The 12,500-nt window shown below is 35.7% G+C and overlaps 1 protein-coding gene across 13 annotated transcripts in view; it reads left to right on the forward strand.

The window, feature by feature from the left end:
* The window catches only part of LOC144970112 (spectrin beta chain-like), a 255,001-nt gene that overhangs the window by 150,526 nt on the left and 91,975 nt on the right, over nucleotides 1-12,500 (forward strand). For 12 of the 13 annotated variants that reach the window (XM_078909351.1, XM_078909429.1, XM_078909368.1 and 9 more), the window contains exons 22-24: nucleotides 689-775; nucleotides 4,914-4,979; nucleotides 8,184-8,314. In XM_078909351.1, coding sequence (XP_078765477.1) covers nucleotides 689-775; nucleotides 4,914-4,979; nucleotides 8,184-8,314 — 284 coding nt within the window. The remainder of the gene's footprint in view (nucleotides 1-688; nucleotides 776-4,913; nucleotides 4,980-8,183; nucleotides 8,315-12,500) is intronic. The other variant, XM_078909376.1, reaches the window with a different exon arrangement.

Below are 12,500 nucleotides of genomic sequence, written 5' to 3' on the forward strand. Positions count from 1 at the left end.
TTACTGCTACTACTACTACTACTACAACTACTACTACTACTACAAGTACTACTACTACTACTAATACTACTACTACTACTACTACAACTACTACAAGTACTACTACTACTACTACTACTACTACTACTACTACTACTACTACTACTACTACAACAACTACAAGTACTACTACTACTACTACTACTACTACTACTACTACTACTACTACTACTACTACTAGTACTACTACTACTACTACTACTACTACTACTACTACTACTACTACTACTACTGCTGCTACTACTACTACTATTACTACTACTACTACTGCTACTACTACTACTGCAACTACTACTACTACTACTACTACTACTACTACTACTACTACTACTACTACTACTACCACTACTACTACAGCAACGACAACTACAATAACAACTACTACTACTAATACTACTACTACTGCCACTACTACTACTTCTACTACTACTACTACTACTACTACTACTACTACTACTACTACTACTACTACTACTACTACTCTTACCACCACCACCACTACGCCCACTACCGCTACCACTTCCATCACCACCAGCACAACCACAATCACCCCCCCCCCAAAAAAAAAAATAATAAAGAAAAATAAATACAAGCTAATATTTATCCAACTTCTTAATGTTTGTGTTTAATCTGTATATACTTTTAACAGGCAAGAAAAGTAAGCCTCGAAGATGCTGTGAAGCTGTTTCATTTCTTCAACGAATGTAATGAATTTGAAGCTTGGATGAAAGACAAGGTAATTACAAAACTACCTCCCCCCCCCTCTCTTCCGCCATCTAAGCCGTACGTTGACAAAAACACTTTTCCATCTTAGCCAGAAATATTTTTCTTCAAATTTCATTTTGAATAAGATTATGTTCTGTAACTTGTCAAAAACTCCAGACCGGAGACTTCGAAGTTTCGGACCACTTTAATCGATCGATATTATTCGAAGTAATTAAAAAAATATATTTAAAAGCTTCAACATAGAACAAAATACCAAACACAAAACGCTTCGGGCTCGAAACCCTTATTCAGCCAACAACAAAAAAGAGTCAATCAATGAAAACATTATTTTAAAAAAACAGATTGACGGCAGATCTGGTTTAAAAAGAAAAAAAAAAAAGAAATGTATGCCCGAAATGTTCCTGAAATGTTTTATTATTTTGTTCTTGTTTGAATCTGTTATATTATTTTTGTTTATGAATTTTTACAGTCTAAAGCTTCTCGCAGCTTGGCATCACTTTGATATAAATTTGAATGAAACGTTATCTGGCCGAAATGAAAATAAATGTGTTACATCGGTGTACAACTGCTTTCCGTGCTGCCCTGAGCTTTCTTGCCATGCTGCTGTTTTACAATCTACCAGCATGTTTGCTTTTTACATTCTGTCAACAAGCATTACTAAAGTTTTTCTTTCTCTAGTCTATCTTTCTCCGTCTTTCTATTTTCCTTTCATCTTCTGATCAAGACAATTATTTCATTCATTCATGTTGTCGATCTGACTGTACATCCAACCTTTCAAATAAAGTCTCACTTCGTTGACATTCTCTCTCTCTCTCTCTCTCTCGCTCTCGATCTCTCCTCCTTCCTTGCGTTAAAAAAAAAATTAACACTCATCTCACCCTCGCTATCTCCCCTACCCATCTGTTTTCACCATTTTCTCGCTATTTATCAACCCCTTATGTCCTATTGCGCTTATATTTATTGATCATTTTCATTTAGTTATGTTGCTTCTTTGATGGTCTGTGCTCCATGAAAAACAAATAAACAAGAAAGCAACAACAACAACAACAAACAAAAAATAACAACAACAAAAAAACCCACAAAGAAGAGCTTTTATATAACAAAATATCCACTAAACGAGCTCAAAGTGCTTTACAAGGGGTCCCTGGCCAACAGCAACACTTAATATGTAGAACGAGACTTGGCGCCTGTTAGGCGATATTACAACATTTTTTCCGACAGAGACAACACTGTTAACGACCAGGTACTCATTTTACACTTGAGTTCTGCGAGACAGTGTAAGAAAAGAGCCTTTTCTAAGGACTCAAAACTATGCGCCGAGCAAGGCTCGAACCCACGACCTTCCGATTCGAAAGAAAGTGTCATACCACAAGACCGCATAGCCGCATAGAAACCCCAAGGCTTAAATAAATAAGTCGGGAAATACATTTGTAAGTAAGCCCCAATTTTAAAGAGTATGTTGCGATTCATTTTAATTTTCCCAGCTTTTAATCATACTAGACTATATCTTTAAAAATTGGGTTCACAACCACTTCTAATTGATATTGGGTTTGGCATATTTAAAAATCCTTCCTTAACAGTGAAACCTTACTCCAACTAAATGCATTTTCACGTGAAGTGAAAATTGAGTTGTGATACGATAAAAGACTTACTGTCATTCTAATTAAATGCGTTGACATAGTCTTGGAGTTAAACGTCCAGGACTGTTCCGTTCATTCCATTCGTCAACTGAAGTCAATGAACCATCATTACTTGTTTCCCCTTTTCTATTATAAACTCAAATAAACAAAACCGCATTAGATATGTGGCCTCAAAAAGGCATTAGTTTCGGGGTAGTAGTTGAGATGCTAAAAAAAATATTTAAAAATTGAGCTTTATATAGCGCAATATCCACTAAATGTGCTCAAAGCGCTTTACAGGGGGTCCCTGGTCAACAGCAACATTTAACATGTAGGACGGGACAAATCCAAAACTTTGAAGCGGTGGTTGAATTTGTACAGATATGATTGCTTAATACGTTAGAATTTTTAATCTGGCATTTCTGTTTATCTTAGCTTTACAAACAGTTTTTAAACATCTGGCTCACCCCGACATAATGCCAGTTGGAGACAGTGGGTCACGTAGCCACCGTTTACTTATAGCCTGACACTTACCAAAAAATGACGTCAAAATGCCAGTCTTTGGCTACAAAAGAAAACAAATCGTGAGTTGTATTCAATAGTTCAACCAATGGGACCACTTGTTTCCATGAGCACTAATGACAACTCATTAGGCGGTGCAAAAAACAAATATTGACGTCAAAATGCCAGTCTTTTTGGGTTTCAGTGTCAGGCTATAACTTTTCGATGGCTACGATTATACTGAGTGTTTTTGAAAATCACAATGATCCCAATAATAGAGACATCTTTCAAGCCACTGTTGTTCACGCACATGGACCACTTATCGGATTATACTGCAATGTGGAAACATTGAACGATAAGTTGAACTTGACTCCAAGAGGAACTAATCCCTTGACGTCGCAACACACACACACACACACACACACACACACACACACACTTCAAGTAATCTATGAAGCGTCAGACAGATTCTATTAAATTTCATTGACCGGGTGTTAATCCGTTTGAGGGAATCAATTTGCTGTTTCTGCTTTCTTGATGCAAATCATAATATATGTTATAATTATTACCAGATAAATGATTATGGTCTTTAAAATTAATTTGGTTTAGTCTTGAAAGAGTTAAATGAGTGCGGCTTTTCTCTCCCCATTTTGCCCTGTTGACCTTGTACCGCCACGAAGATACAGGTCACATATTTATTGTTTCAACATGCAATCTTCAACATTTTGAAAACGATAAACTTTTTTGCCATTGCCTCAAATATGGTTTTCCCTCTTAACCCTTGCTTTTTTTTTCACCTGTAATGGGGAAAGTCGAAAAAACTGGTTCCAATCTCATTGGAAGTGTAAAACCACTCTACCGGAGGACTGAATACTTACCTTCTGTAAATGATCTTTTGATTTCAAAATGATGGCATCATATTTTCTAGGCTAAATCTATTCTGGTCGTCTATGAAGATCATCCATCTTCGCATTGTTACGTCCGGGAATCACAAGAATCTAGCTATACATCCTGCTACCAAAATAGTTATGCCACTTTATGATTCATTATGTAAGCTATTCATTATTGCTCCTCCGAAGGACTGGTTATACATAATATACACTTCCATGGATTTTGGAACCGGTAAAGTAGAATGTGTGACGTCACGATTTCTCTTCCCTATTGCCGAGCTCTGCCAAAAAGAAATTCGCCAGAAATATTTTACTTCAAATATTAATTAATCTATTAGGATAACCCCTAAGTTGTCAGAATGGAATGAGGGTCTCAAGCCTGAAACGTCTCGGGTTAAGGACTTTTTTGACGATTAAATATTAACAAGTTAGCAGGCCTGCCTTTAACTACTAAAAAAATCTCTAGCCACAGAACTGCATTCGCCCCAATGACTCAATAAATCTTGTCGAGTAGGAACGTTTAATTCCGTATTACTTATATGTGACCCCTCGTCTCAAAACGGTATTATGTCGGGATGGACCAGATGCTAAAAAGTCAACTTATAGCTCAACTGGTCAAAAATATGAAGCGTTGGTATTTAGCACAGTAAAATATGATATTCCTTCTCCTCTATAAGGCAATTAAACTCAACACAAGTCTGATATTTCTGGCTACAAATAATTCCATTTTCAGCATCTTAACCATCCCGACTTAATACCGTTTTGAGACGACGGGTCACATATTCAGGACTTTGAACCATTTTTGGATCATGCTGATGGCAATTTTTTTATTTCTAAATCGATTTAAAGTTGATTTTTTTTCTATTTTTCCCTTGGACACTACGAATTGTTGAAGTTTCAAGTAGGCAGCAGCTCTGAAGTAAGCCATCTTTGACAAGTTGGGGAAATCTTACTCGATCAAAACTTTAAGTTTTAATTTCCTGGCCAAAATTATTATTTTTTGAAATGTCAGAGTCGGCACTCCAACCCCCCCCCCCCCCCGTCCCCTTTCCAATAATTAATCTCCTATTTCCATCTCATGTGGATTGCATGGGTACCCAATCTACAATGCTTAAGTCTAATGCCGTTCACTTTCCAGGAAGCCGTTTTGAAAAGCAAGGAGAGTCTTGCCGAGGATATGGAGGCGGTCAAGAAGAAGTTAGAGGTAATAATCATCTTTGTATTCTTTAAAAAAAAAAAAAAAAAAAAAACTTTCTGCGACGTTGCTCTGTAATTGTGTGCGTTTATCAACAGATGTACTGTTTTTTTTTTATCAGTTCTTATGCATCAAAAATCTTCATCACCATCATCATTATCTTCATCATCATCATTAATCATCATCATCATCATCATCATCATCATCATCATCATCATCATCATCATCATCAATCATCATCATCATCATCATCATCATCATCATCATCAATCATCATCATCATCATAATCATTATCATCATCATCATCATCATCATCATCATCATCATCATCATCATCATTATTATCGTCTTCGTCGTCGTCAACTTCCTCTCTTTTTATTTCTTGATATATATTGTTGAATTGTTATTCTCTGTAACCATGAAATGAATTTTTGTTCTTGATTCAAAATGCTTAATATTAATATGAACTTAACACAGCAACTTCAGGTAGGTAAAATATACCATAAGACCATAATAATAATAATACCCCCTCCCTTCCATGCCGTTTCCCTCTCCACCCCAACCCCTCCTCACATGAATGACGTTCTTAATTATGTCTCTTCTATGGCCATTACCCCTATTTTGTTGATTTTGGAAATGAACTAAGTCTGATTCCATCCGCGGGTGGTTGGATGGGAGCATCACCCTTGAATCATATACCTATGATGTTCGCATGGGTGTACGATCCGATAGTGATGTCGTTTCTTCTTCTCTTTACTAGCCTATCCTGCTTCTTTGGTTTGTGATTGTATTTTTGACAGGGGATATTTTTTTCTCTGTAAATCTTCTGCCTGTTTGTTCTTGGTTATTTATAATTTAGCTTATGATATCTTTAGGTTATGATTTTGATTTACATTTGTACTATTTTTGTTAGATTGCTTGTTTTTTTGTTTCAGCGGTCTCTCATATAACCTCAATTGTGTTGGAAGAGACCTAAAGCAACAAACAAAAAAAAAAACTGATTCCATCCGAGAATATTTATATTCCAATCGTCATTTTTTTTTTTTTAAAGCTGTTTCAATCGGATACATTAAAATATATCTGATTGCGGGGGAACAAAATAACAACGTATATAAAAACACGACAAGACATTGCCATTTTAAAAAAATCTTGAATTTATGCATGCGCAGCGACAGCTTAATGTAATGATTTACACAACCCTGCTGTAAATGATTTTACAACAACATTTTAAAAAACCATTTTGGTCAGAAAAACATTCACTTCATGTATCAAATATATATATATATATATATATATATATATATATATATATATATATATATATATATATATATATATATATGAGTGTTGGTGGGTACTTGTAGGTACGAAAGTGCTCGATAATGGTGGTTATATATATATATATATATATATATATATATATATATATATATATATATATATATATATATTAAGGTGACTCCCTACTTGTCAAATTGTCAAAAAGCCTGAGCTCTGAAACTTTTGAAGTTCCTGCTTTGAGACTTTTGGCATGTTGAAGTTCATCTGAATTCATTGATAGGTGAAGTAATTTTCTGGCTTTGTGGGTTGAGTGGATGTCTATACTTTATGACTCTTATGGCGATCGATTCAGTAGTCAAAAGACCGTTCACACTCACAATGTACAGTGGGGAACACCTTTCTAATCGCGTCATAATTCCAGGCCTGTCTGTTTTTTACGAAACATTGCAGAACCACGATTTTTTGACCCCATCTACAGATCAGAACTTCATCGAATTACTTGACTGAAACTCCCTTTGAAGCATAGCGCTTTCACCACAGAGTCCTATCTTGGACTGTCACCTTCTTTGCTTCATCCCTTATGCGAATGCTTTAGTTTACGTAACTGTGATGCGGGTGTCAGCATTCGTTCCTCTCCTTTCGTCTGCAATTCTTTCTAGATAGATAAATTGAGTGGCATCTTCCAATTTATGCCCGGCAAGAGAAAAAGGAATTTTTTGTTTTTTATTTTGAATTCACATTGTTTTTGTTTTCTATGTATTTATATCTAGGCCGGTTGATTTAGCTATAGCTTGAAAATAGTTTCTTTAGTTTTGCATACACATCTTAAAATTTTTAAAATACTAGTTGAAAATGAAAATTTGGTTCCAGATCACTTATTCAGAACAATAAAGATAAAGTCATCATGCTGAGATAAATTGGTAATTTATATAGTTAAATGCCACGACCGCAAATGTCCCTCCAAATGTACGAATTTTTAACATTTTAGATAGTTAGGCTTTTAATTTAGTGTTCCGCCATTTTATGATCAGATTCAGACATATATTTTGTTGGTAAGTTTTTAAAACCCAAACAGCGCATATAATATTTCAAACGCTTTGAGCATTGACCTTCATGCCAATGTTATCAGTCGTATCGCTGACTGGACTTCTCACATACTAAATACAAGGATACTTTTTAGTGATGGGCCCCGTGGGACCTTGTCCAAACAAACTGTGAAGGCTTTCAATACTCCTCATTTTCGATGGTTTTTCGTTGTATTTTTCTGCAAGGAATGTGAACATATTTTCTACTTTTCATAATTCAATCTTGAATATTTAGATACTATTCTAAAGTTTCCAAATCTTGATAAAAATCGATTTATTTGAGATCATTATTATTACGTGAAAACCAAAGATGAGAAGAGCACAAGAAACAAAAGGTCATAGTAGAAAAAAAAGTGTACTGTTGCTTATTCCACAAAGATTGACCCCATATTTAAAGTCAAAACATACACACATCACGGTTAGACAGCGATTAAATGAAAATCCGTTCCATTAAGATAATGATTACTTTATAGACATGAAAACGGATTTGCTATAATATATAGATTATTAAAGTGTGAGACGTGACCCATTATTTTTCATTTTGTTCCGTACGTATTCACTGATATTTTAGAAAATAACCTTTTGAAGACACAACCGTATATAACCATATATATTATATATATATATATAAAATATATATATATATATTATATATAGTATATATATAATATATATTATATATATATATATATATATATATATATTATATGTGTGTGTATGTGTGTGTGTGTGGGTGGGTGGGTGTTCGTATTTTATAAATATATAATTTCTATCTTTTTTCTATTATCATAGGGTTTTTTTCTCTCTCACTCTCTCTTTTAACTCTTCCCGTTCAATTCTCTACAGAACATTCTCACCAGTTTAGCCGCCAACAAAGGCAGATTAGACGCCATTAACAAATTAGCTGATGTGATTGTCAAATCTGGCAGCTCACAGAAAACCAAAGTGAAAACCAGGCAGCAGGAAATCAATGACAGGTTTGTTTATAAAAAAAAACAACACATTTCACCTTGTTATATGTGACCTATCCTCTCAAATCGGTACTATGTTCTCACGAACCCGAAGCGTTATTGGATTTTATTTATTTATTTATTTATTTATTTATTTATTTATTTATTTATTTATTTATTTATTTATTTATTTATTTATTTTTGCTCTGTAAGAAACAATATTTATCGTTCTAAATCGTCGTATGTGTATTTGCAGGTCTGACAACCCAATTCATTATGGTCTCATTGTTGTAATGGAAATACTCTCAAACTATTGTAAACTATTTTCAATTTACAACAATGTTACTTATCCGAACCAGACATTACAACAATGTTAAACTTGGCCATTAATTGCGCTCGGTTATCAGACCTGCAAATACGAGCACTTCGTTCTTCTTCATCAAGCACTTAAACGTAATTCAAGTTTAATATTCTTTACTTTACAGTTAGTTATTAACTCTCTCCTTACCGGCCAGTTTCAAAATTTTCCTCAAAACGTCACACCCACCTAACACAAAAATATAGATAGAACGAAGATGACGTCACTCAAGCCTTTGTTATCATATTTTGCCATCCGCGTTTGTGAGTGATTCTCACTAACCTGTATCATCCAGACTATAAACGTTTAAGGTTACACACAGTTTTGTGTGTTGGTCCGTTACATTTCTGGATGGCAATGTTATGAGCTTCTAAGCCAAGCGCATACTATCTATACCGTTCTTACTAATAATAATAATAATAATAATGCTGAAAACTTATATAGCGCTATAACTCCGAGACACCAGACTCTAAGCGCTTAAATTACAAATTACTTTGGCTGAAACATACTCATTCACACACACAAGCACACACACACACACATACACACACACAACACAACACACAACACAAACCAAACCTATCTTGCTTCTCATACCATCTACTAAAATCGAAACAAATATGTTTTAAGCGAACGTTTAAAAATAGACAAAGATTCTTTTTCACGAATGCTCTGCGGTAAGGCGTTCCAAATAGAGGGTCCGAAATGAGAAAAGGATCTCATTCCAGCATTTTTCCGAATTCGAGGGACAACTAGTTTTGTGGAATCACTGGCCGAACGTAAGGGGCGGGGTTTTGAATATCTTTCAATTAGTTCTGAAAGGTAGGAAGGGGCAGTACCTTCAAGACAACGATACACTAAAACACAAGCTTTGAATTTAATTCTTTTCTCAACAGGCAGCCAATGCAGGTCATGAAGTAGAGGTCCGGCAGAGTCGCACCTACGCTTCATAAATACTAGTCTGGCAGCGCTGTTTTGGACAATCTGAAGACGTTTCAGATTGTATTGCGAAACGCCAAACAACAGAGCATTACAATAATCCAATTTCGATAGTACGAGGGACACAACCAGGTGCTTGGTCACATCCTCAGATATGAACCGTCTAATGGAAGCAATCTTTTTTAGTTGGAAAAAGAGAGATCTAACCAAATTATTAACCTGATGCTCCATCGACAGTCCAGAGTCTAAGAATGTGCCAAGGTTTTTCACTTTGTCAACAATTTGAATAGAGGCATCCCCCAACTTCAAATCTGTTTCACTTTTCCACTTCCTGTTCCCCACATACAGCACCTCCGTCTTATCATCATTCAGTTTCAGTCTGTTCTCATTCATCCATTTCTTAACACTTTGGATACAATTTTTACTATTGGCTGATACTTGTAAATTTCTCATATTGGAAACGCAGTACAATTGCGTATCATCAGCGTATTGATGGTAAGACAGACCAAAACTTCTGATGATTTTAGACAGAGGGCCAACGTACAAAACAAAAAGAACGGGTCCAAGTACTGAACCCTGGGGAACCCCACAATCAAGAAAGATTTCCTCCGATCTATATTCATCCACCGTAATAATCTGTTTACGATTAAACAAATATGACCTAAACCAATCAAGCGCTGCACCAATTACTAAAACAGAAAATCAACAAGAATATTCAATACGTATAATATTATCCAGCAAAATAAGCTCTACAAAACTGTGTCAAGTATTCTATGACGTAGGTAAGAAATCAGATGAGAAAATTGCTGGTTGCATCGTAACGAATGTGACGATGTTTCCTGTAGTTGGTAAGGAGGGGGTTAACCCACTCCTTACCAACTATAGGAAAATCGTCACATTCGTTACAATACAACCAGCGTTTTAAAAATTCAAATTTATTTTGTACATCATAAAATTTAAAACAATGAACAGTGTGTTGCAGACCATGTTTTGCTAAAGAAATTATGTGTCACAAGGATGTAATGTCTGACTGATAACAAATCTATTTTTGCGTTACTTGGGCGTGAAGTTTTGGGGGAAAATCCTGGAAATAACTGGTAAGGAAAGAGTTAATATATAAATCGACATAATAAATAAATTTATAAAATTGAGCTTTAATATAGCGCAATATCCACTAAACGTGCTCAAAGCGCTTTACAAGGAGTCCCTGGTCTGGTCGCCTGTTAGGCGATATTACAATTTTTCGGACAAAGACAACACTGTTAACGGCCAGGTACTCATTTTACACCTGAATACGGTGAAAGAATGTGAGTAAAGAGCCTTTTCCAAGGACTCAACTATGCGCCGATCGCGAGGCTCGAACCCAGGACCTTCCGATCCGAAAGCGAGTGTAATACGACTAGACCACATAGCCGCACCGTAACGAATGTGACGATTTTTCCTGTAATTGGTAAGAAGAGGGTTAATAAATGGACATATATATATATATATATATATATATATATATATATATATATATATATATATATATATATATATATATAATAGCGATCCGAGGCGGTGTGTCACATATCATTTTGTTTCCTGTCGGGAGGCTGGCTCGTTAATAATCCCTTGATAGGTCAGGTGGTTGCCGGCACCAGTCAGATATTAATTTAATGATAGAGCATTCATTACTTACAGGAAGACATAAAACAACATCAGGTCGGTATTTCCTCTTCGTTGGTGGAATCGATAGAAGAAGTGCCCGGCTGATTTCTATGTATATCACACACACACACACACACACGCACACACGCGCACACACACACACACACACACACACACACACGCCTCCATTGACAAAACGTGCGGCTATGTGGTCTAGTGGTATGACACTCGCTTTCGGATCGGAAGGTCCTGGGTCCGAGCCTCGCGCTCGGCGCATAGTTGAGTCCTTGGAAAAGGCTCTTTACTCATATTCTCTCACCGTACTCCGGTGTAAAATGAGTACCTGGCCGTTAACAGCGTTGTCTTTGTCCGAAAAATTGTAATATCGCCTAACAGGCGTCATGTCCCGTCCTACATGTTAAATGTTGCTGTTGACCAACGACCCCTTGTAATGCGCTTTGAGCACATTTAGTGGATATTGCTCTATATAAAGCTCAATTTTTTTAAATTATATTTTTTTCAACGTAGCATTTATATAGCGCAAATTTCCTCTAAACTTGCTCAAAGCGCTTTACATGTAGAACGAGACACCTTTTTTTTACCGACAGAAATGGCACTGTTTACTGTCAGGTACTCATTTCACACCTGAGTACATTGAGAGAATGTAAGTAAAGACTCAATTTTGCGCCGATCATTGCACCTGGACTCGAATCCAGGACCTTCCGATCCGAACGGAAAACAAGACCACATAACCATACTTAAATTGGCTAGAAAACGTTTGCGCGATATGTCGATAGATTAAAACCCACCAGCTAGTTTTAAAAAAGTCTTAAAATGTGAGAATTCTTTAAGGGTCAAATTTTAATTTTAAAGAGATTTTTTTACAAGTTTGGAGTGTTTTTATTTTTATCCATCGATATATTGCTCAAGAGTTAAGTTCATTTCCCAAAAGGGGAAAAGAAGTGTTTTGTTCGACAGATATTTTTGACTCATTCCCGGTTGATCCGTTTGTTTTCATGGTCTTTAGCCAGTTGTGACAATTACAGAAGACATTAGAAAAAAACTGGAGGCAGCAGAAATGTGGTTTCTTAGAAGGATGTTAAGAATATCATGGACAGAGAAGAAAACTAATGAAGAAGTATTAGAGCAAGCTGAAACTAAAAAGTTATTAATTCGTACAATAAGAAAAAGACAAATGCAATTTTTAGGACACATAAATCGACATAAATATATTGAACATCTTGCTCTCACAGGAAAGATAGAAGG

This window comes from Berghia stephanieae, chromosome 1, assembly GCF_034508935.2.
Source record: "Berghia stephanieae isolate SIO BIC M18660-M18661 chromosome 1, UCSD_Bste_1.3, whole genome shotgun sequence".
Classification (NCBI taxonomy): domain Eukaryota; kingdom Metazoa; phylum Mollusca; class Gastropoda; order Nudibranchia; family Aeolidiidae; genus Berghia; species Berghia stephanieae.